We start from the raw sequence: 26372 nt of genomic DNA on the forward strand, positions 1-26372 counted from the left end.
TTTATGCTTTGTTTGACAGGCGATTTTTTTTCTATGGGAAATACTACTTCCCTTGATTTTCTTCTTCTTATTCACCACCCAACGAATGCAGATTGGTGTATAATTAGTGAAAACACTGACTTAAAGAAAAATACTCCTGTTCTGATTACATAGGAAGCAATAATTCATTTTTTTCCTAGTTAAATAAGAGCGGTATTTTTTACTTGTTCTTTTGGAAAGGGGGAGCAGTTCTGCAAAGTCTTTTCTTCCCAGTCTTTCTTAAGATAAAAAGCCACGATTTTAATAACCTCTTCAAGTAGCTGTGTTTCGTGTAATTTTATTCAGTCACTTTGGTCTGTGAAGGCTACCAAGACAAATCACTGTCTTTTCTGTTGGTGTCGCATAGCTTTTTGATATGAAGGCAACTGTATTTTACATATATTGGAAAACTTATTTTTAAACAAAAACTTGCAATATCAAGCTGTTCAGTATTTAAAAGTACAAAAAGCTTATGAATATGAAAAATACAATTAATTACATAGAGTTTAAACCTGTTCACTTCGCAGAACAGCACATTTTAGGAATTGCAAGGCATTGTTTGAAACTGATTTTTGGGGGGTTTGGCTGTTGTTTTGGTTTGGATTTTTATGCTTGTTTCTTGGGGGTTTTGGGGGTTGTTTGGGAGGTTTTGTGTGTGAGAGAGAGAGAAATCTTTAAATACTTCCATTTTCAAGCTAATTTACTTAAAGATTCTTTTTTTTTTTCCCCTCAGTTTTCTAAAGTTTCTGAGCACATTTGTAAGTTTTTTTTAGTGGTGGACAAAACTGTATAGTTTACACGTTGTTTTCAATGTGCATTATTTTAATAGTAAATACTACGCTTTAAGTACCATGAGTTGTATGGAACTTAAACATGATTTGCTCTTTATCCTGAAAGTAATTTCTCCTTAGTTAAATTGTTGACTCTAGAAGAATTAAGTAATTAGGTTAAATGCTTATCATAGCTTCCTTAAAATATGTTATAGTATGTGTATATAATTGTTCTTTTAAGCTCTTTACTTATGCTGAAAAGACCTCTGCAACTTCAGTTAGTTTTGACATAGTTGTCTGTGTATCTCTATAACATATTTCTATATTGATGCATTCAGAGATACAAAGATGGGGGAAATTTCACCTGTGTGTTCTGACCATTCTGTTGCTGAGAAAATGTAGCAATAACTGATTTTTCAAATCACTGTATTAACCCTCACATATTAAAAATCAAAACCCTTTCCTTTGTGAAAGGGGGAAATTGTCCATTCTACATCTTTTATTTAAAGATTAGTGACATATTTGGAGTAGGAATCTGTCACCCTGTCACCACAACCAGGTATAAAGATAAGGTCATCAGAAGAATTTCTTGCGATGTCAAATACAAATTGTGACAATAAGGTAAATTTAGAATAAGGTAAATTAAGATGTATCCACAGAGAGCAGCAAATGTTCACAAACTATTTTCTGGCCTGTTTATTTCTGGGGTTGAGATCTCATAGTGGTTTGCTGTTCGCATAGTTATGATGCAACTGGCCCTTGGTTGAGGTGAACCCAAGAAAACAAATCTCTCTGTGCTTGCTTCGTGCAGTCAAGGGGGAGCAATGCCTCCTGCGCACCATGAATCGGATCCAGTGTTTGCTGTGGACCTTGGTTTGATGATATTTCTCCCATCCCATCCTTCTGTTGCATTGTTATGTGTGGACATGCCATGACCTGGTTTGGAAGACAGACCCAAAGGAAAATAAATCTCTATTACATCACAGTAGAGGGATGGGGCAGTAGCTGCTGAAGCTGTCAGTGCTGGCAAAAAGTTGCTCTTTTGGAAAAAATTGTTTTTAAAAAGGTTGTCAAGCTTAACATTTCTTAGTTACAGAAACTTGAGCTCATCTGTGTTGAATAGGAGCTGGTATTTGCAAATAATTTTCTTATAGCTACAATGTGTCTCCAGTATTAAGATAATATTTTATGTGAGATTTCTCACTCTTCTCACATGAATGTATTGAGTAATAAAGGTCGAGCTGAAAAGGCCTTGTTTTATCCAAAAAGCTAGAGAAATATTTTGCATTTTGTGTAAATACATTAGAACCTTGGAGTACATTTTATAAAAGTCAATAATAAAAGTACCTGTTTGGAGGTAAATATTACATGGTTGCACAGTATTGGGGTTTGGACGCTGATATCCAAAAATATCCTAAATTTAATTTTGTTACTTCCACCTAGGCAGAGCTTTCAAGCACTTAGTAAGACATTGGCAATTCCTTGGTAACTGATTTATGTTGCATCCCAAAAGCAGAACAAATTCTGTTGATGAGGGGTCATTCTGTTCATTACAGCTGATGTTTAAGCATTTGTATTGCTTGGGAATAGACTTTAGGCAATACATATGTATGTCGTATTTTAAAGATATTCGTACTTCAAGAGGAAGCTGCCAAGCTATCTTGTAAAAGCTCCGTAGTATAAATTCAGTGATTTACAGTCTTGATCCTTAAATGATCATTATGCTGTTATATGCTACTGCTCTGAGTAATGTGGTGCACCTCTAACATCACATTTACAAAAGGATCAAGTACTCTTAACCAAAGGGTAAGTTTCCTTTTTCCTCATGTATTTTAATGGATTTATATAATTTTTATTTTCACGTACTCAAAGATTACTCCATGTGCCGTATTTTTTTCATTTCAATAGCATGTTTTGAGTCAGATGTTTTGTGACCTTAAAGAGAGAAAATCGAAGAAGGCTGCAGGTTAAAACAGAATGTAAAGGAGGATTTGAGAGAGAAAATGGAAAGACAAATGTAATGAGCTGTCTAGACAATAAAAATCTATTTAGGTTAAAATGCAATAATGAAGTCCAAAAGATCATTCATACAACATTGTCCATGGAGACTGCTTTCCTCTGTAGTTCTTCTGCATTTGCCTGAAGATGCAGGAAATAAAATGTAGTAGCACATGCATCCTGTAGGTGATGCATTGTAGTTTATTTCTCTGGCAACCTTCCCAAACTTCTCTTTATGAGATCTGAGACTTTTTCAGTTAAACTTCAGTACAGTTAGAGCAAAGCTATGTTTGTTAGGAGATGCAGTAGTATGCACAAATTAAGATGAACTGATGATTCACTTAGGCTAAGTGAGAGGTGGGCATTCATGCTCCTTCCTTCTTCCTGTTTTTTGTGGGTTTTTTCTTTTTATTTCTCTCTTGAGAGCTAAACACAATGAATGTTTTCTTTGTGGGAGCTGTTAGACTATATTTTGTGATATAGATTGATGTGTGATGCCCTTGAGACAGCAGTGATGGGCATAGTCAATTTGAGACAGGTTTTGAAGTATTTTACTACTCTTCTGTTAGGGAAAAAAAAAATACACAAGGAAGAGCTTGGATCCTTCATCTGTAGCAATATGTTACTTTTTAATTTCTTACTATTCTCATTCACACTTCCTTTATATGATTTTGTAAATTAATTACTGACCTAGTACATACTTGGAAAAATTCAGAATTCTAACTACAGAAATTCTAGTTTGTTCTCACCTGCCAGTCTTCACTTACCAGAAATGTACTTGTTCCAATCTCACACACTTGCTTTAAAATAATTCTGTGTTAGTATGTCAGTTAAACTGATACGGAGTACCAGTTCTCTCACACCCCTTTTGACACCAGCTTCCCTGCACTGGTCAAGCACTGTGGTCTGAATGCACACCGGTATTTTGTCAAGAGAAGTAGTAAATTTGACAGTTGAGTAATAGTTTAGGAAAAACTGAGCCAGTCTGCCTTTGGAGGGTGTTGAGTAACATGTCAGATACTTGTTTTGAGGGAACTATTTTAACCACTGTGTTGATGAACTGAAGCAACTGAGAAGTTGGTGACTGATGAATGTTCCTGAATTAGCAGTGTGAGTTTCAGCCTCAACTGTGTCTCTTCACCTCCTGGATATGGTGAAGGGAATGACAGAGAAAAGGTGAGAGGCTTTTTTATCTCCTCTTCCAGTCTCTAGTCTCACATCAGGCAGTCTTCATTCTTGTCTTCTTCAAAGACAAGAATCTCTTGTATGCATATTGTACCTTTTAAAATATTTACTAACTTCTAAAATACTTGTGATTCAGCCTGTTCTCCCCAGCTCAAGAGGGGTCTTTTGTCAGACAGCAGGTATCTGAGACTGTTTCTTCAAACTGGTTTGCGTGTAGGCTACATGCTTCTGAAAAAGCATTAGGGCTTGTAAGTATCAAGTTTGTGAGCTGCCATGTTTCTAAGTTTTGGGGTATTGTGTTAGAGGAGTCCATTACATGAATATAGGGTCCTTACTGGACAAGCAAAGGGAAGCAGAACAGAGACAACTGAACAAAAATCCAGTAAAGTGGCTTTCAGAGAACAACAGTTCACTTTCTCCAACACCCTTAAAGCATCTTACTTTGTGAGAAAGAAAAATCTTGTCCATACGAGTTTCCAGATGACCAATCTTAAAAAACAAAGCCAACAAACCTTGAAGACACCACCATCCCAGCACCTTTTGCCACATTTATTTCCTCTCATTTGTCTTCTTTAGTTGGAAATAATTTTAGAATAAGAGGGTGAAATTATTACCTCTTGTTTTCTGTTGAAAAAGAGTATGAATATATGCTTATTAGATTTTCAAAACATGTAAAGCAGCAGCCTATTCCTGGTAGATGGTACTTTTGGACTAAAACTTTAGTAACAGTTTTTCTTAAAATGTCCGAACTGATTATCTGTTTGAGTGGTTAATAACATAAAACATTGATGAAATAAATTGTGAATTTGTGCTTTTAGCTCTACTGTGTTGCAGAAATTTGTGTTAATTTATAGAGAGTAATTATGGAGTATGTATTGAAACATCATAGCACTGAGATCTTTGAGAATTAAAAACCTAGTTGTTACAAGGAAAGAGGCAACTTAGGTTGTAATTGAGTATGCTCAATTGAATGGCAGATAAAGCACTCTTCTTCAAAGACTGCAGTTTGCTTACTTCAAGGAGCTAATAGAAATATTTTTTTCAACACATTATTTATCATAGGTCACTGAGAGACTGTAATTTCTCCTTCAGTTTTTATCTGTTTCTCTACTGCACATTCTTTGTATGGCTTTTAAACATAAATCCATTAACTGGAGAGCTCTTCATTGATTTACACAGCTGGAGGTAGATTTTGCAGCTGCATGTCCAGAGCATACTTCAGACTAGCTTTGCAACCTCTAGCCCCACTCACTTGTTCACAGTGAATTAAAATGCACATTAGGGTTTCCAGAAGGAAGATAGTTTTGTGGGAAAGGAGAGCCAAGAAATCATCAGATGAGGGATAAGAGGGGTAAAAGCTTCTTGCATCTCACTTTGTTCTTCCTTCTCTTGCTTCTTACCGATATATTCTTTGTCCTATTGTCAAATTAATACATAGTACTGTTCAGGGGAAAAAAAACACTCTGGAATCAAGAATGGCGTTAAGGGGGTTTTGTCTTTTTGTTTTTATGAGCATTAAACCACAGAAATTTTTCCAAATGGTAAGACACTGAAAGTGTTTTACAATACAATCCTGAAAAGATGAGTAAACAAGTTTTCCTTCTCATTTGGAGACTGCTACAAAGTTCTGGACCAACATGGTTACAGGATAGTATGATTGTCTTGGAAGCTTGAGCAACAGGCTGCTGACTTACCTGTATCTACCTGCCAAGGTTCTGTAATGTTTTGATGATTGCCCTTGGGATCCACTTGGGCATCCCTTTTCTGGTACTAACATGAGGGGGTTTTGACAGATCTTGATGCCTTGCACTCCACTGTGTAATATGTTTTATATAAAAGGAAACTACACTGTGATGTTTGCTTTCCTGCCTTCCACAGATGAGTTACCTTATTAATAACCTTTCAGGAGAAATGCAGTTAGATGCTGATCCTAGTACAAGGATTTATAGAAGCAAACAAATCATACATGAGATGCAGCTGGTGTTCATTTAATTTGTGAAGTTAGTTTCTGTATGTTTATTTTGATTTATTCACTTGAGAAATAAAAGGTGGGGGCTGTTGTCCTCAGAAATATTTTGAGGTTTACTGTAAGTGTTCCATGAAGTTCTCTTTGCCAGTACACTGTCACCATCTTGTGACATCTGTTTTAATTTCCAGAAATTAGTACAGGTCACTGACATGACTGTTGAAGGCACAAGGCAATAGAACTTCTGCCTTGTTTTAAGTGGAGGGAGCCTATCCTTAAGCTTTTCTGGTCCATTTATCTCATTGCTAAGATCCATGATTGTTTGATCTTCTGTTCATTAGTTGAAAGCCAACACAGGGTAGCTGTATCCTTGCTTGTGGGATAAGATTGGGAGTCTTTAACTACTAGACTGGTTTTCCCTCTTGAGTGGAACTGGTAAAGACATTCAGGCAGGCCCTTCAAAATGTGAGATACCACATTGCATCTTTCAAAATTTCCAGAGTGAATATTACCATGCCTCCTGTTATTTCTTTGTTTTGTTTTGTTCTTTTTTCAGGGTTGTTTGTTGTTTGGTTTGGGGTTTTTGTTTCTTTGGGGTTTTTTTCTGTTTGGGTTTTTGTTTTGTTTAGCCAGAACAGTACATATCAGGTGGTTTCATTTAGACTTGATAAACATGATTGGGAATATGGGTGCTATGTAGCACCACATTACAAACATTCATAGATTTTACTAGAGGCATTAAGAATTAGTTTTAAAAATTATGCCTCATTGCCAACAGACTCAGTCCTTTTTGAGAAAAGAGTATGACACCAGAGGAGAGTGTGACACTATACTTTTTGTTCTACAGTTCCATATGATATTACAGCAATGTACAAACTGCTTCATTCCTCTTTTATTTATTAACTCACATGCTTTCCAAGTCCTTGTTGCTAGATACAGTAACCTACTTATGAGGCACAAATATTGCATTTGTTCACACAAGAGACTGTAAGCAATAATTTTTTTTTCTTTTCTCTTCATGAGTAGCTTTGTCAATTAGTGGCAGCACAATTGGACAAGGTGGTAAAAATTTCTTGACCAAACAAAACTAGCAATTCCTTTCTGGTCATGTACAGAGCAGATTGCTGGAGTAAGTTCTAGATATTTTTACTTTGCCTTTCCTAAGAGTGAGCTTACTGTACTTTCAGCGAAGAGTTTTGTTAGCTGAGGCACACATTTGAAGAGGAACTTACAGGAACAGTGACGTGAGGACCAGCTTTTGTTTCAGCAGTTGAAAGTCTGTTTGTTCAAGTGTTTGTGCATTATTCCAGGCATTAATAGGCTCACTTGCTTTTATTTCTCTGGTGTTCTTGTTTTTCTCTCCTGGTTTTGAAAATAAAATATTTGTAAATGTATCTGGCATTTCTCATACTCTGATGCAGACACGCCCCATTCATAGTATGTGTCATCTTACTATTCACTGAGGGTAGCACAGTATTGAGTTAAAGGTAACAGATCTCTGTGGCTCAAGGAGTTAGTCTAGGAAAAGTTAATCAATGTTAGATTATTCCAACACACAAACTCTAGCTTTCTTTTTAGTAGTATTTGTAATTTATTATCCTCTCTAGAGGACAACTTCAATATAGCACCACTCATTAACAAAAGAATGTTTTCTTTTGGGTTAATCTTCATTGTTATACTGTAACATAATGTAGGATGATCCATTTTAATAAGGGATGCAGGAACATGCGTGAGGTTACACAGATCGTGCAAATTCTCCTGTTCCATGAGTCTAGGGCATTCTCCATCATACGTGCTGCTCAGTAAAACTAGCTGTTAAATTCACATCACTATTTGCACTCTAAGGCACTTTCAATATTGAGTAAGTCCAAGTTACCTTTCATTGAACTCAGATTCAGGGTTAGATTTGAATTTTTCTCCCTATCCCGTACTCTGTGTGTTTACCAAAAGCTCATCTTGGCATTTAAACAACTGACTATTGTCTAGAAATAGGCTGTAGTGATAAAATTGTTTTGCATATGCACAGGGGCTCAGCCATCCTCACCAGGCAAAATAATTAGATGTTTAAGGCAGAATGGGATTCCCAAGTGGTCTCCGTCCCCTGAGGACATAATCTTGTAGGTGTGCTCACAGGTATGGACATTTTGCCGTAAAACACAAGAACCACACATCCTTTCATTCCAGTAACACTGCTGATAGCTTCTGTTTGGCCTCTTTCCAAGTGCTGAAGTAATGGTTTGAAACCACTCCACAACTTCTTTAATTTGAAATTCAATGTAGATCTCTGAAGCATGTGCAATGCAATGGCAGGTTTCCATCCTATTTTCAATTCCTATCTTACTCTAAAATACTCCTGACTGTTTTATGGGCCAGAAGGAGTTAGACTCAGACTGAGGGACCACTTCAGGATGACTGTTTCCCCATTTCTCTGACAAAAATAGTGAAATCACTATTCCTTCCCCCAGTACAGGGATGAGGAAAGCCAGATTAACTTCCTTTAAAAATCCTTCTTCGTGTTCTTAAGAGTAGTGATACCTTTCCTTTCATCTCTGTGCAGTGCCTGCACTTGAGACATGTAACATGAAGTGGTAGGCGAGCTTGCACCTGATTTGTTTTGGTTTTAATTTTACTTTTTCAAGAAGGATTTTGTCTGCAGAATATTTAAATCCTAGTTTGGTTTTTTTTCTCTCTACAGAAAATATTGCTCTTAGTTTCTTGGCTAAGTGGAAAATGCATTTAACACTTCTACTTGCCTTTAATATTAGTTTTACTACATCTATGTCAGATATTTTTGGTTATTTTTATCTTACTAAATGCTATAATAAAGAGTTGTATTTCATCCTATGACCAGGCCAAAAACGTTCTATATATCTTTCTTCATATTTTTTAAATATGTTTCTTTTATCTATACCTTTCTCTATATCATTATATTATTTATTGTATAATTTAGAATAATCCTGTAGCTTTACACTGATGCTTCCTTACACTTGTTTTTTAGATTTGGATACAAACATAACTTGGTACTAGCTTTATGCTTTTAATTGTATTTCTTCATTTGTTGTTGGTTTTAAAGGACTGATGAATGATCTTTCAGAGGAAAAATTCTTAAAAGTTGCAGTGAGGTTGAACCCTGTGGTAGTATGGACTATCTCTGCAGTGCTGTGCTCACATCCTTTCTACACTGCTGCCTACTACGCCTTTTTTTTCAAACAAACAAAACCAATGAATATAGAATTCTTCATTTTTAGTTTGCATTCATTTTTCTTCATTCTAACATGGCCCACCTGCCATGTTAGATGGCTCTGTAGTCTTCATGGAACATCCCTTCATCAGTGACCTGGATGAGGGAACAGAGTACACTGGTAGCAAGTTTGCTGACAATACTAAACTGGGCGGAGTGGCGACACACTGAAGGGTTGTGCTGGCATTCAGCAAGACTTAGGCTGGAGAGTTGGGCAGGGAGAAATTTAATGAAATTCAACAAGGGCAAGTCTAGAGCCTTGCACCTGGGAAAGAACAACCCCATGGAGCAGTATAGGCTGGGGACTGACCTGTTGGAGAGCAGTGAAGGGAAAAAGGACCTGGGGTGCTAATGAGTGGAATGATGACCATGAGCCAGCAATGTGCTCTTGTGGCCAAGAAGGCCAATGCCATTCTGGGGTGTATTAGAAGGGATGCGGTTAGTAAATTGAGAGAGGTTCTCCTCCCCCTCTACTTTGCCCTGGTGAGGCTGCATCTGGAATATTGAGTCCAGTTTTGGGCCCCTCAGTTCAAGGACAGGGAACTGCTTGAGAGAGTCCAGCACAGAGCCATGAAAATGATGGAGGGGAACGTCTTCTGTACAAGGAGAGACTGAGGGAGCTGAATCTCTTTAGCTTGGAGGAGACTAAGGGGTGAGTCATTAATGTTTATAAATATATAAAGGGTGAGTGTCGACAAGATGGAGTCAGACTCTTCTTGCTGATGCCCAAGGTGCGGTGGGTAGAAGTTGAGGCATAGGAAGTTCCATGTAAACATAAGGAATTTTTTTTTCACTGTGAGGATGATGGAACACTGGAACAGGCTGTCCAGGGACGTTGTGGAGTCTCCTTTTCTGGAGATACTCAAAACCTGCCTGGATGTGTTCCTGTGTGATCCACTCGAGGTGATCCTGCTGTGGCAGGGGGGTTGGACTAGATGATCCTTTCCAACCCCTAACATTCTGTGATTCATTACATGTCCAGCCTTTCAGGATTATTCCTCACCTTTTCTAATCTTTGATCTGATTGTTGGGGTTTTTTTTTTGACTTCTGATGTCTCAGCGCTGGCATAAGAGCAGCAAAATTTTAAGGCAGTAGCTGAGTAATAAGTGTCAACTTGGAGCCTGACTCTGAGTTCATAGGCCCACCCTTCTTGTACTGTTTCACTGCTGTGACACAAGATTTGTAACTCATGATCCATAGAGGGGCTTAACCCCTCTTTCTCCTGCTTCACTATGCAAGGAGACTGGTCTCTTCTGATGCCATTTTTTCTGATACTCAAAATGGTGCTGTGGAAATGCATGTCTCGTTTTTACAAAGAAAGGTGAAGGAAAAATGAAGCTAATTACAAGATGACAGTATTTAGAAAGCTTTTGTTTTACTCTTACCCAAAGGCTAATGTTTTCTTAGAGATCTACTTTTGAAATATTCTGTAGGCAGTCTTCTTTTTTCTATCAAAACAGAACAGAATACAGGGTGTTAATTAGCCCTATTATAAAAGAGGCTTGCCCAGGGTTGATTCTGAAACAGAAAATCAAGAGGCAGCGGAGCATGCTGTATTTGAAACTGACACTACTGCCTGCAGCATGGACTGCATTCATAGATCATATGTTTGCAAAAATGCAGCAAAGTGGGGCTGAGGAATGGCTTAGCTTTTAAAATATTTAGCAAAAGGATGTGTGGCTCTTTTGGAAAGAGTGTGGCTCACTTATGCTTGGTAGTACCTGTGACCATACGACTGTATTTGTATGGCTTTGTTGAACAGCAGTTTGTAACTACTGAGTCTTCAATATGGTAATGAAGTCCTCAAGTCTTTAGTCGTGGCTATGAATGTAAAGTTTGTGAATAGCATACTGAGACATCAAAAATATGGCAGTAATTACTAAGTGTGTTTTAGAAATGCTGTAAAATCAGCAGAACTTTAAGATCTATCTTTAAATTACTCAAAGGATAAAAAAGGTAAAAGAAAAAATGCAGTAGCAGGTGTGTGATACTGCAGTTGCGATCTTAACATTAGACTTTTTAGTAAGTAGCATGGTAATGGGTGTCTTATTTTACTTTTAGCTTCTGGAATTGATGAGATCAATAACCTTATAGCTTATTACTGTAAAAGAAGAAATAGAGAAATAGGTATCGCAGAATACAAAGTCATTTTCTTGGGTTTTCTGTAGGGGAAGTTTGGATACTCTGTTGTAAATTGAGCATTTGTGCATGATGGGAATAGAGCAGAATTATTATTTTATAATATAGCTGCTCTACATAATTGTCAGTGGTTTCCTTTCACATTTCTTGAAACAGATAGGATTGGATGGCTACTTTTGGATGAATGGCTTACAAAAGACAATCATCTTTCCAGGAAAATATAAAGTCTCATTAAAATTGGAGAAATGTAGATCCAAAGTAAATTAAAAAGTGAGACTCAAAGACATCTCATGGGTCATTGGAAGCTCTACCCCAGGCATGAAGGAAACCTCTTGGAATGGAAAATGAGAGCATAATAATAAAACCAGAATTCAAGTTTGTCTTTGATAGTAGAAGCCAATTTGCTCAAGTTTTAACCTGTTTTTTCACTTCTGATTTTGTTAAATGTAAGTCACATTTGTAGCCATTTGCAAGAACTTTTAGCTTTAAATTTACATTTACTGGTTTTAGATACACATTCTCTCCAGAATGCTTTTTTTTCAGTTATTTCCTTTTACTTGTCCATTCATGTCCATGTGTACAATAACATTGCTGAGGAAAGAAACAAAAGTGATGGAACTCTGGAACAGGTTGCCTAGGGAGGTGGGTGAGGCCCCTCCCCTGGGGATATTGAAGGTGAGACTCCATGGGGCCCTGGGCCACCTGGTCCTAGTTGGGGGTGTCCCTGCTGACTGCAGAGAGGTTGGACTAGATGACCTTTGGACGTCCCTTCTGGCCCAGGCCATTCTATGATTCTATGAAAAGGGTTCTATTTGGAAAGAGTTTTCAGTGGTGCCTTCTGCTGTTGCTGCCAGCAGTCTTCTTTCCTTCATTAGAGGCAGAAAATCAGTGATGTATATTGGTCAGAAATAAAAAGAAATTGCACATAAGGAAAAACAGTCATACTTTTTTGGGCCTTCAAAATAACAAATTCAAGAAGGCTCAAGTCTAGCAAATGAGAAATTATGTACAGGAGGTAGATTGAGAGCATATTTAGATATACACACACAACTTGTAGCACAGAACAAGAAGGGTGTGAGTCTGGCAGTGTTAATATATTTAAAACCAATAATGGTGCTTTTCCTTTTTTTCCAAGTGTTTGTTAAGATTTCTTTTGCAACAAGTTTATCGGTTCCTTTTGAGTAGAAATTCCTAGTTTAGTTCACGGTGAGAATCACAGTTGGAAGGCTTTCTGCAAATAAAGCAGAACGTTTTGTTATTTTCTTACAACTTATTATTCTATATTTGTTTCTTTAATCTGCTGTAACATCTAAGATTTTTTTATGTAGTGGGTATGCTGTATTACTAGTTTCCTTTATTTTAAAGTGATGTATATATTCTTTGTGATAAGTTTTATAGTCTTATTCATAGCCAGTTAAGTTGACTGAGGTTGTTAAATGAATTACAAAAAAAAATTTATTGCTCTGCAGTACTATCTATTTAATGGTCCATTAGGCCTGGCTATTCTTTGTTTGAATATTGTATAATAGTGAAAGAAAGCAAAGGAGTATTAGACTCAGTTGGTCCATTATCTTGTTATAGATATATATGCAATTTAAGGAGATACATTGATCCTATGAAACTACCTGCCCTTGTGGCTTTTTTAAATTTTATTTTATTAATGTCATAATTGCATATGAGTAGGCTTAGGTCATTGTAGGAAATTAGATCTATATTGGTGATGAATAAATAGGTGTGTGAAAAGCAATTGAAACATTTCAAATTCACACATAATCTTCGAATGTTAATCATTTCCCAGCAATAAGTAGGCTATCTAGAAGTTTTGAATAATGTGATCAGTGCTCTAATATCTCATGAGCTTTAGGCATTTGTGAAAGACTGCGGTTTTCAAAAAACAAGATGCTCAGCAGTTTCTGAAAGTCAGGCTCCTCTTTCCTCCACCCTCCTCCCAAAACAAGCTGCTTATTACTAGCATATAAGGGAGAGCTTGGTTTTGTTTTATAATATGTCTAATTTTGAGGGTAATTGTTATTGGTGACTCCCTTCTGAAAGGAACAGAGGGCCCCATATATCGCCAGACCCCTCCCACAGGGTAGTCTGCTGCCTCCCTGGGCCCCAGGTCAGGGATGTTACCAGAATGCTGCCTAATGTAGTACAGCCTTCTGATTACTATCCCTTGCTAATTATGCAGATGGGAAGTGATGAGGTTGATAACAGAAGTCTAAAAGCAATCAAAAGGGACTTCAAGACACCAGGAAAGGTATTTGAGGGATCAGGGGCATAGGTAATTTTTTCATCTATACCCTTAGTTGCAGGCAGGAATGCTGAAAGGAACAGGAAATCATGCCTGATTAACAAGTGGCTCAGAGGCTGCTGCCACCAACAAAATTTGGGGTTCTTTGATCTTGGGGAACTTTATACGGCCCCGCGTCTGCTAGTGACAGATGGGGTACATCTGTCTCAGAGGGGAAGAAAGATCCTGGCACACGAGCTGGCAGGGCTTGTTGAAAGGGCTTTAAGCTAGGCTTGAACGGGGAGGGGGTTAAACACAGCAGTACTAGAGATTAACTGAAGGAGGCTGAGGGTGGTAAGCCAGAGACAGGGGTAAAACCAGCAGCCCAGCTGAAGTGTACGTACAGTAATGCACGCAGTATGGGTAACAAACAAGAGGAGCTGGAAGACTTGGTGCAAGAGGAAAACTATGATGTTGTTGCCATCACAGAAACATGGTGGGATGACTCTCCCAACTGGAGCACTGTAATCAATGGCTACAGACTCTTCAGGAGAAACAGGAGAGGGAGAAGGGTTGGAGGAGTGGCCCTGTGTATTAGGGAGGCTCTGGTCATCATGGAAGTAGAGACTAAGGATGGTCAGGTTGAGTCCCTATGGGTAAGAATTAGGGGGGAAGGCCAACAAGTCTGACATCCTGGTTGGAGTCTGTTATAGACCACCCAACCAGGAAGAAGAGGTTGATTTATTATTCTTCAAGCAGCTGGAGGCTGCCTCAAGATCGCTTGCCCTGCCAGACATCTGCTGGGAATTGAACACTGCAGAGAAGAGGCAGTCTAGAAGGTTCCTGGAGTCTATGGAGGATAGCTTCTTATCACAGCTGTTACGTGAGCCTACCAGGGGTGCAGCCCTGCTCGACCTGATGTTTGCAAATAGAGAAGGGCTGGTGGGAGATGTGGTGGTTGGAGGCTGCCTGGGGTCCAGTGACCATGAAATAATTGAATTTTCAATATACAGTGAAACCAGGAGGGGCATCACCAAAACCTCCACACTGGACTTCCAAAGGGCAGACTTCAGCTTATTTAAGCAACTAACTCAGAAAGTTCCTTGGGAAACAGCCTTGAAAAACAGAGGGGTCCAGGAAGCCTGGACTTACTTCAAGAAAGAACACTTGAAGGCACAGGAACAGGCTGTGCCCATGTGCTGGAAGAGGAGCTGATGAGGGAGACAGCCCGACTGGATGGGCAAGGAGCTTCTAAAGGAACTAAGAGAAGAACAGAGGGTGTATCACCTTTGGAAAAAAGGGGAGGTATCCCAGGAAGAGTTCAAGGATGTTGCTAGATCTTGTAGGAAAAAAACTAGAGACAAAAGCCCATTTAGAACTTAGACTGGCCACTTCTGTAAAGGAGAATAAAAAATATTTCTATAAATATATTAATGGCAAAAGAAGAGGCAAGGACAACCTCCACTCTTTATTGAATGCAGAGGGGAGTATAGTAACAAAAGATGAGGAAAAGGCAGAGGTACTTAACACCTTCTTTGCCTCAGTCTCCAATAGTAGGACAGGTTGTCTTCAGGACAACTGGCCTCCTGAACTGGCAGATGGAGCCAGGGACCAGTATAGTCCCCCTGTAATCCAGGAGGAAGCAGTAAGGCACCTGCTGAGCCACTTGGATCTTCACAAGTCTGCGGGACCAGATGGGATCCATCCTAGGGTGCTGAGAGAGCTGGCAGATGAGCTGGCCAAGCCTCTCTCCATCATTTATCAGCAGTCCTGGCTCACTGGAGAGGTCCCTGATGACTGGAAGCTGGCCAGTGTGATGCCCATCCACAAGAAGGGCTGGAAGGAGGAATCAGGAAATTACAGACCTGTCAGCCTAACCTCAGTGCCAGGCAAGGTTATGGAACAGGTCATCCTGAGTGAAATCACACAGAACATACAGAATGGTCAAGGGATCAGGCCGAGCCAGCATGGATTTAGGAGGGGCAGGTCCTGCCTGACCAACCTGATCTGCTTTTATGATCAGGTTACCCACCTGGTGAATGCAGGGCAGGCTGTGGATGTAGTCTGCCTGGACTTCAGCAAAGCCTTTGACAGTGTCTGCCACAAGAAGCTCCTGGCAAAGCTGGCAGCTCGTGGCTTGGACAGATTCACTCTGAAATGGGTCAAGAACTGGCTGGAGAGCCAGGCCCAGAGAGTGGTGGTGAATGGTGCCACTTCCAGTTGGTGGCCAGTCACTAGTGCTGTCCCCCAGGGATCAGTGCTGGGCCCCATTCTGTTCAATATCTTTGTTGATGATCTGGATGAGGGAATTGAGTCCATCATCAGTAAGTTTGCAGATGACACCAAGTTAGGAGCAGGTGTTGATCTGTTGGAGGCTAGGAGGGCCCTGCAGAGGGACATGGACAGGCTGGATGGGTGAGCAGAGGCCAGTGGGATGAGATTTAACAAGGCTAAGTGGAATGTTCTACACTTTGGCCACAACAACCCCAAGCAGCACTACGGGCTGGGGACAGAGTGGCTGGAGAGCAGCCAGGCAGAAAGGGACCTGGGAGTGCTGGTTGATAGTAGGCTGAACATGAGCCAGCAGTGTGCCCAGGCAGCCAGGAGAGCCAATGGCATCCTGGCCTGGATCAGGAATAGCGTAGCCAGCAGGACAAGGGAGGTTATTCTTCCCCTGTACTCAGCCCTGGTCAGGCCACACCTTGAGTACTGTGTCCAGTTCTGGGCTCTTCAGTTCAAGAGAGATGTTGAGTTGCTTGAATGTGTCCAGGCAAGGGCAATGAAGCTGGTGAGGGGCCAGGAACACAAACCATATGAGGAGAGGCTGAGGGAGCTGGGATTGTTTAGCCTGGAGAAGAGGAGGCTCAGGGATGACCTCATTGCTGTCTACAACTACCTGAGAGGAGATTGTAGCCAGGTAGGGATTGGTCTCTTCTTCCAGACAACCAGCAGCAGAACAAGGGGACACAGTCCGAAGTTGTGCCAGGGGAGGTATAGGCTGGATGTTAGGAGGAAGTTCTTCACAGAGAGAGTGATTGCCCATTGGAATGGGCTGCCCAGGGAGGTGGCAGAGTCACTGTCCCTGGAGATGTTCAAGAGAAAACTGGATGAGGCACTTGGTGCCATGGTCTAGTTGATTGAATAGGGCTGGGTGAGAGGTTGGATTGGATGATTTTGGAGGTCTCTTCCAAACTGGTTGATTCTGTGATTTTACCTATTTAGCCTTTGCTGTCTTTCTAAATTGCAGATGCTATGGCAAGCGACTAATGGAATTGTAGTGATTCCAGTGAGGCTTGGCCTTTATTTACCTAAAGGAATAGGGGGAGGATAATGCCTCAGCCTACTAAACCATGCAATATTTTCCAGATGTTCGCTATCTCTACCTGTGTTAGTAAATGACCCTGCTGAGATCTCTGCTTTTCATAAATGCAACAGAATAAATTTAGACCTGAATCCTTATTTTATGAGTCTTGTGAGTATACCTGCATGCAGCCTGTTGTCCAGAAACATACAGTGTACATCCTTGCACATTATCAAGGACTGTGAGACGTTGACCTCTTCATTCTAGAACTCGTAATTCCTGCAGTTAATTAAACAAAGGTGGTAGTAAAGATACTGCTGTTACTATCCTTTAAATCAGCTGTCTGTGAGATTTCAAGAGCACGCCTGTCACCATCTTGCTGCCCACCGTGGTGGTGGTGCACTGCTGTTCTGTCACCTTCTAGCCTCATTCCCTCACCCTGAATTGCCACAGCTGCCTCCTGGCCTTGCAGCAAAGGGCCATTTTACAATTCTGCAGCTTGCTACTTGCACTCCACCAGTTTTAGTACCAGTTTTTAGCTTGTGCTCTGCTTCATGCACCACCATTTGAACTGGTTAACTACTGGCCAAAAGGTGATGATGGGCATTTACTGAATGCAAGTTGAGAAGTGCATGGAGGCAGACTGGATCAGACTGTTCCAGGCACTAGTTTTGGAGATTTCTGAGAGACAGCACTGTTGTCACTAGGCAGCCCTGTCCTGCTGGTCCTGTTTAAGGCAGCTTCCTGTTAAGGAAGGAGGATAAAAACTGAGTGTAAATCTCTGCTCCAAGTTTAGTAACGCAATTTAATCTTCACCTCTTTTGAAGTAAATATGGGGTATACAGTACTTATTTGAGGGAATGCTCAACAAACCTTAGTCAACAAAGGGGAACTTCTGGAATGGTCCTTGTGGTAGTGGGGGTTGGGCCTTCCTCATAAATTCACTGTTCTGCAGAATCTCAGAGAACAAACAGCTAAAAAAATGGTAGATCTGAATGACCCCACAATGTGTGTGTGCCTAATATGCAGGATGGTCCACTCACACCCAAAATGTGGGAGCCTGAAGGCTGTACAACTATTCATTGAGACTTGAATGGACTGGAGAGGGCAAAGAGGAACCTAATGAGGTTCAACAAAGATAAGTGCAGAGTCCTGCATATGGGAAGGAATAATAAACTGCACCAGCACAGGTTAGGAGGCGATCTGCTAGAGACCAGCCCTGTGGAGAAGGAACTGGGAGTCCTGGTGGACAAGAAGTTACCCATGGGACAGCAATGTGCCCTTGTGTCCTAATGATATCCTGGGGTGCATTAAGAGGAGTGTGTCCAGCAGATCATGGGAGGTGCTGACCTCACCTGGAATACTGCATCCAGTTTTGGGTTCCCCAGTTCAAGAGGGATAGGGATCTACTGGAGAGAGTCCAATGGAGGGCTACAAGGATGATTAAGGGACTGAAGCACATGCCCTATGATGAGAGGCTGAGACACCTGGGGCTTTTTATTCTGGAGAAGAGAAAACTGAGAGGGGATCTAATAAATTTTTATAAATATCTGGGGGCTGGGTGTCAAGAGGGAGAGGATAGGCTCTTCTCAGTTGCATCCTGTGATAGGACAAGGGGCAGCAGATATAAACTACAGCACAGGAGGCTCCACCTCAACATGACAAGGAACTTCTTCACTGTGAGGATCACAGAACACTGGAATAGGATCCACAGAGAGGTTGTGGACTCTCCTGTGGAGATTTTCAAGACCCATCTGGATGCGTTCCTGTGTGACCTGCGCTAGATTCCATGGTCCTGCTCTGGCAGGGAGGTTGGACTTGATGATCTCTGGAGGTCCCTTCCAACCCCTAACATCCTGTGATCCTGTGAGCTGAATCTGCTAAAACCAGAAATTCTCTTTTTTCTGGAAAATATTCCCATTTTAAAGTTCTATCAGTTCATTTTCCCTCATGACAGTAATTTGCAATGTAACTACCCATTTAGCAAAGGAGAGGGCAGGCAAGCATTGAAGAGTTTGAAATTATATATTCTGGCCTAATGAAAATTTTATGGATTAAATAAATAAATAAAAATGTTTCAGAAATTAGATGCTGTTGTCTAATAGGTTCTACCTCTCCTTCACTCACTATCTTCATAATAAACAGCTATTGATTAAATTGAGGAGCTGCTTGATCTTTAACACTGTGGGTGGATGGTGGCTTCTGGTTTTATGGTCTCCCTTTCTTGCTTTCTTTTGCCCTGTTCTTTCCCTCACACCCTGTCATATCTTTTTATCTCATTCCTCGTGTTCCACAATTCACATGTCATCAGACTGATCCATGTTTATTTTAAGACCATTTTGCACAGTGAGGATTTCTCTTTTGGTAATTGTTGTTCACTAGAGACTGAGCATAATAAGTGGAGATATCTGTATAAATATAAAAAATATTACATGTATACATATATGAAAAATATAATCTAATAATGTGTAATATATAATAATACATGTGAAAATATATTAATTATATGAATCAAAATATAATTAAAAGCAACTTTCTTAATGCCAGTACTTTAAATTCAATGAACTTGACTTTAAATATATGGAATATTTTGACATGGGATATTTTTAGAAACATGATGTGATACCAAGCCTGACAGATTAATGCTTTGTCTCAGCAAATTTTCTTCCTCTTAACGTAGCAGAACTTCTCCCAGTTATGAGTTTGTGCCATTCTAATAGTTTCAAAATTCTAATAGCAGGAGAACTCTTCATAAAGATAAACCTATCTTTAAACCTGGGTAAAACCTGCCTGTTAAAGTTTGCTTGGCTGTTTATACTCTCCCATTGTGCTGTATTTAGAGCTAAGGGTTTGATGACAGGAGATGAAAGTTTGTGATCTGCTTTAGCTTGGAGGATGAGTTGTGCTAAATGAAACATTAAAGAGTTCTATGCTTTGTTCTGTCCTAATGCAGGTTGTCAAGGGCTTTTTGTTTGCTGTTTTTTTTTTCCCCAGAAAAAGCATAAATTTATTTTATCAGAAACTCAGTCAGCTGTAAATACTTTGAACTAGAGCAATTTTTTTTTCTGCACTTAGGTTAAAAATAGCGTGTCCTAGGGACAGAGGAAGCAGCTGTGTTAAAGTATCTCTGTATTGCTACGTTTTCAGGATTTCTATTAATGATACAAAGTCAGTTGAAATGACATCTATTACAGATTTGTCCAAGCAAGTTGAAGAGAAAAATAAACAATGTGGTACTAGAGAATCCATTAGAATGGTGTGTCTCTCTCTGTTTCTCCTAGTCAGAGGAGCTGATATCTATATTCTACTCACAGTTACTTTTGTAATACACATACATCACACTGAGCAGCACTAAGACAGTGAGGTTTGTCTACCTAATATATATTCTTATTTGGCTTCGCTGTTTTGATTCATCTATATGCAGATAAAATTTGCATTTTCTTCAGAACCATTGCATGCTCTGAAGAATGCGTAATGGTTTATTAAATGATACTTTCTTCATGACTAGACTTCTTAGTAGACTTCTTCATTTATTTCATGACCATAAATATTCCTGCAGTAATGCAGACAAATTTTCCCAAAGGAGAAGATAACTGTAAATGAAAGGGGTGATATGAGATTCCTTATTAATGCTTATGGTTCTAGAATCAGCAGATTTCACTCTGCTGCAATTCAATAGGTTACAGTTTTTCCTCCATACATACTGGTTTGCTATTACTGTCAATGCATAGCTTGAGGCATAACTGTGTATTAAGCTGCTAGAAATTAATATAACATGTGGCAATCCAAACCTTGCTGACACTTTTGTCCTCTTGTGTCTTTTGTCAATTTTTATTTTCCAGACATCTAATCCAATTTTGTTCTGAACAAGTCCATTAAATCAGGGATTATAAATTGGCTGTTAACAAAATGCTGTATTCTTATCATTAAATGTTATTAATATTTTAATAATAAAATGTCATTTTTCTATTTAAAACATCTCTACTAAGAGTGAAGGATTTTCAGTTTTAGTAATTTCTGTAAACTGTTTTTGTGTCTTAGTTTTGGATATGGCCCGACACGTTCCCCTCTACCGAGCTCTGCTAGAATTACTCCGTGCTATTGCATCCTGCACATCGATGGTACCATTACTGCTTCCTCTGTCAGGAGAAAGTAGTGAAGAGGAGGAAGAACAGCTGGAGTCACAAGCTTCTGTTGGGACTTTGTTAGCTAAAATGAAGACTTGTGTAGATACCTATACCAACCGACTGAGGTAATTGCTCCTAACCTTCATTTAACCTGCATTTTGTGTTTACATGTTATGAATATAGAAGTGAGGAAGACTGAGGGGGGATTTAATAAATGTTAATAAATATATGAGGGCTGAGTTTCAAGAAGGAAGGGACAGCCTCTTCTCACTTGTGCCCTGTGATAGGACAAGGGGCAGTGGATGTAAACTACAGCACAGGAAGTTCCACCTCAACATGAGGAAGAACTTTATTGTAAGGGTCACGGAGCACTGGAGCAGGCTTCCCATAGAGGTTGTGGAATCTCCTTCTCTGGAGACTTTCAAGACCTGTCTGGATGCATTCCTGTGTGACCTGCACTAGATTATACGGTCCTGCTCTGGCAGGAGGGTTGGACTTGATGTCCAGAGGTCCTTTCAAACCCTTAACATCCTGTGATCCTGTGAAGTGAAGGAAGATTCAGTGCTGTGTATTTATCTGAACGGATGCTGCAGTCCAAGGGAACATACCATCTGTTTGAGCTAGGCTAATGTTTTTATGTACATACTCTCTTTTACTGAACTGTTTACAAGGAATATTGTTGTATGACACAAAGAAGCTGGTAGGTTTACGTACCCTTGTCACTTGATTGGTAAGTTCAAATCTTTCTCAAATTTATTCCTTTCAATGAGGTTAATCTTTATTTTGCAAGACTGTGCCTTTCTTGCTGTTGGTCTGAAAGCAGGAGCATTCCTTGGGAGAAGGAATATTGAGGAAATCTATTCTGTATGGAGTGGGGTTGGAGAAGTCCAAACCAAATAGTAGATTTTACAAAAAAACATTTTAGCTATCTTCTGTGTGCTTCTGTGCAGTTTTACCCATTGAGTAAGGACCAGGTTCCTCAATGGATTCTCCATCAGAGGCTAACAGTTTAGAAGAGAAGCCTTTGTCTTCTGTCAGAAAGAATAAGTTGCAGGAGGTAAAAAATTTGAGAACATTATTTGTGGTGAGAAGCATAAATATATAGGGTTGAAAATGGAAAATTTTGATTGGTGGCAACTGTTGGAACTAGATAGAAAAAGCATTTCTCTATGTCTGATTCTATAACAGCTCATTTATCCATTAGCACAGGTGTCAGAGGTGAACCAGTATGCCAAAGATGTTATGAAATTACAAACTATTGCCCTAGAGCTATCCATGCCGGACTTCTGAGGTTTTCCAGCCTCCTGTGAAAAATTCTGTTTGACAGGTTTTGTCAAATACTTGCAGGCTGGTAGAGCAATTAGCAAATAAATGGAACAGTATTTGAATATCCCATCTCAGCTGTGATGCCACCAGGCTGTGTAAATGTTGCGTTGTAATGCTGTATGAGCTTGTTGTGCACACCTTCCAGAGGTTAGCTGACTTTCAAAGGAAACATGACAAACCATGACTGACAGTTGCTTTCAGTAACCATAGACCAGCCTCTAACTCCCTTTGTAAAATGGTTGTAAAGGTGATAATAAACACAGATTGGTTTATAAGATCAGGCGAATTGTTAGCTCTGTTCCTTGATTTTGGTGTAGCACACAGTTGTAGGACAGTTTTGCTTTGTGAAATGTGATCTGACCAGCTGTTTGGGCCATAGATGTTGGAGAAGAATGAAAGGTAGACCAGCAGTCTCTTCTCCTGTTCTACTCAGTAACAGCCCGTACCCATAACTCAATTATCCCTCTAAATATTTTCCTTTGACAAAGGCGAACTGCACTTTTGGGGTAAATACAACACAGCTTTGTATTCTTACAACAGACAAAAGTACTTATTTCTGCCTTCTTGATGTTTCTTTTGCCACTTCCGACTGTTTCAAAGGCCAGATCATCCTCTCAGAGCACTTCTGAGTGATTCCTGCTGTTACTTTATGGATGCTTTTTTCATCCATTCTCACACTGTGGAACTATGGCTTCTCCAGAAACGCTGCTGTCACTTTGTAAAGCATTGCTCTGTCATTATGGTTCACAGGGCAGGATTCAAGTCTGAGAGGATCTGTTTTTCACTTGCTTGACTAAGCTGGTGCTGCACGTGGTTGGTGTTTGAAGGGACTTCACCACACTAGCACATACAGGAGGAGCCCCAGCATGCTTCCTAGTACCTCCTGCCTCTGGAAGGTGCTGCAGCTGGTACAGATTTTTGCAACCAACTTCCCATCTCTTTCTGCATCTCTTCAGCCATTCTAGTTTTCAGAACCAAGTATTTGGGTTTTAGTGGCTGAATTATTGATACCTGCCCAAACTGAGGGAGCAGGAAAAGCACATGATGCAATACAAATTGTAATTTCTTTCTTCTAATAGTCTTCTGCTTCTAGCAATTAATTGGTTTCTTGATTCTGCTTACTTGCTTCCAATTTAAAGATGGCTTGTTAGGAAATATTACCTGACCATCCCTGCGAAATTTAGTGCTTTCCCAAAGCATATGTTGAAACATGATGAAAGGAAGGGAAATATAACATCAGGAAAACGTGTGTGTACAATGTTCTTTCCTCCACTAGAAACTGAGAATATTTACCAACCAATACCTGAAAGAGTTTTCTGAACAGGAATCCTGGTTTGGGGAACTTTTTCTTAACTCCTGATGAACTGGACTTTACACGTGAATTCATTAATCCTTGACTGATATGGCTAGTCTCGCATATCAAGACTAATGTAACATACATGCAATGGGATATTTTGCTGACTTAATGCAAAAGAAACAGAATTAGGAAGGCTAAATAACAATTCTTTATATCAGATAGCCGTCTGAAAACGCCAGCTTTTGCTTGCTGGCAATATTATTTAGATCATAGTATGTGTGATCTTTATAAAATAGAAAAGAAAGCATACTAGGCTTCTATGTAATCCATTTACATATAACATTCTCCATCACAATCACTTTTTGGGACTAACCTGGTCACATTTTAGCTTCAGGTTTATAGTATCATTGAATCATAGAATTGTTTTGATTGAAAAGACCTCTAAGATCATTGAGTCCAATGATCAGCCTAACACCACCATGGCCATTAAACCATGTCCCAAAGTGCCATGTCTACAATTTTTTCTTTAATATCTCCAAGGATAGTGACTATACCACCTCCCTGGGCAGCCTAATATCCAGTGTAAACCTCTTCTGGTACAACTTGAGGCATACTAAGGAGAAGAGACCATTACTCACTTCAATACAACCTCCTTTCAGGTGTATCTTGTCATGCTAAATCCAAAACACAGCACTGTACCAACTACTAGACAGAAAAACAGTACTGTCCCAGCTGAAACCAGGACAAAGCATAAAACATTTATTTGAGAGAATGGCACAATGCTACTCACAAGCTCTCTTTAATTTGTTTAGGTGTGACTGCTTAGGATCTGAAAAAAGAGAACTACAGAAACACAGTATTCTTTTAATAAGTGATTTATTTGATTATTCTATGGTTGGCTCAGTTACCGTATCTGTACAATTTTCTTGTATGAGATGATTACTTAAGACTGTTTGTTGGATTGCTAGGGGGTCAGAAGCTATCACTAGTTTGAGAGTGTTTGTGTAATGGGTTGATGCAAGGGCTGAGTTTGAGATATTTGTTTCCTGTGATGGATGATCCTTCTGCTGTTAGAGAACTGCTGTGTAGCAAACCAGGTTCGTCTGACCCACCATCTGCTAGGTAAGCTTCATGGCAAATTACTAATTTTGGCTGTGTAAGCTGAGGGCTTTGTGTAATGTGAAGTATAGCAAGCCACATCATCCCAGCCACTTCCATAGTAACTGCTTGAGTGCGATCTGAATTCTGTCGTCTTCATACTTCCATTGCTTGCCACAGTGTCTAAAGGTTAATCCTGCACAGTTCCAAAATTGTCTGAATGTACTGGGTCCTGCCTATCAAATGGTTGATGTGATATGGATGTTTTCCTTTTGCATTGGGGGTGCTAGAATACAACCAGTTAGGCCTGAGGTATTTCTACTACTATGGATTTTCATTGTCTTCACAGATGCTTTACAGAACTTCTGTGTGAAGTAGTGCATTTTGCAAACAAAGATGTTTCTCTGTCATTGAGTCAAGAATTGAAGCTGAATTTGTTTTATCTTTCTTCAAAAGACAAAATTAACTCTTTCTTTTGCTGTACTTTAAAGCTTGTGTTTGGAGGTGATGGTTGGCTGCAGGGAGCAGTCCTGCAGCCTTTGCTAATCTGGAATGCTTCAGCTAAGTGTCTTACAGATACAGTGCCCAAAGCCCCAAGGAGGTGCATGTGGAGGCATCTCAAAGGAGGTTATTTGCTTTCACTGGTGTTTGTGGCATTTATCTGCCAAAGCACAGTCCCCTGGTTGTTTTGGCTGATTTCAGAAGATTGATTTAAGAATCTGTGAATTATTGGAAGGAATGAGCTTCTCTTTGGTACCCATCAGGACCTACAGAAAGTGAGGGACCATGAGGGCTGTGATAGCATGGTTGCAAACCTGTGGCAGTTTTATCCCCAGATAGTGAGCATCTGTGAAACTGAGCAGAATTCTGCTGTAAGCTCTGTCCCTCTGGTACACAAGGACTGGTTCATTGGCTTTGTTTTGTGAATGCTTCGATAAAGGTATCGTTTGGTATCATCTTGTTTACCTCAAAGTATCAGGCAGGAGCAAGGGAGTATTAGTATTGGCTTTAAAAATTAAAGTTGCCTTGGGAGCATATCATTCATTATTCATTTAGCACAGCATGAAGAGAAGGCTGTCGTCTCCTAGCACAAGCTAAACTAATGGCTTAAATTATTAGCATGTACACTGCTGTCTCTTCTAGAAAATACATTAGTGACTGTCATCCCTTTAAATATGAGCTGACATGATTTTAACTGCTTTTTCTTCAATGGCTGAAAAACAGTATGGGGGAGTTTCTAAATCTAAATTAAATATTTAGCTCCTCCTTTGCTCTAAAAAATGTAACCTTTAGATAAAAGTTTGGCCTCTGTTAAATTAATTGCATTAAATTTTGCTTCAAAGGCAGAATATTGGCAGAAATGCACAGTATAATGCAGACATGTAAATGTTTTCTAAAAAATAGAATGTACAGCAACATATTCATACAGTTATGTTTTAACATAGTTTATTTTTTATGAGTACTGTCAGTTCTGAATTTTCTTTGGAATCCCATGGAAAAAGCAAAATTAGAGCTCAGGAGTTTGATTACACTGTAAGTTTATCTGCATACATAAATTTATATGCAGGCTTATAGTGTGCAGGGAAGAAGCTAGAGAATCTTACTTGCTTTATCAATTAATTACTTTATCTCCAGAGGTGCCTTCTATCCCCTAACATTCTGTGATTCTGTG

At 39.6% G+C, this 26372-nt stretch overlaps 1 protein-coding gene across 1 annotated transcript in view; it reads left to right on the top strand.

The window, feature by feature from the left end:
• Positions 1 to 26372, top strand: part of BIRC6 (baculoviral IAP repeat containing 6) — a 179943-nt gene that overhangs the window by 130010 nt on the left and 23561 nt on the right. Inside the window, exon 66 of the mRNA XM_054394854.1 lies at positions 20894 to 21104. Coding sequence (XP_054250829.1) covers positions 20894 to 21104 — 211 coding nt within the window. The remainder of the gene's footprint in view (positions 1 to 20893; positions 21105 to 26372) is intronic.

The sequence above is a fragment of the Indicator indicator genome, chromosome 2 (genome assembly GCF_027791375.1).
Source record: "Indicator indicator isolate 239-I01 chromosome 2, UM_Iind_1.1, whole genome shotgun sequence".
NCBI classification, from domain to species: Eukaryota; Metazoa; Chordata; class Aves; order Piciformes; family Indicatoridae; genus Indicator; species Indicator indicator.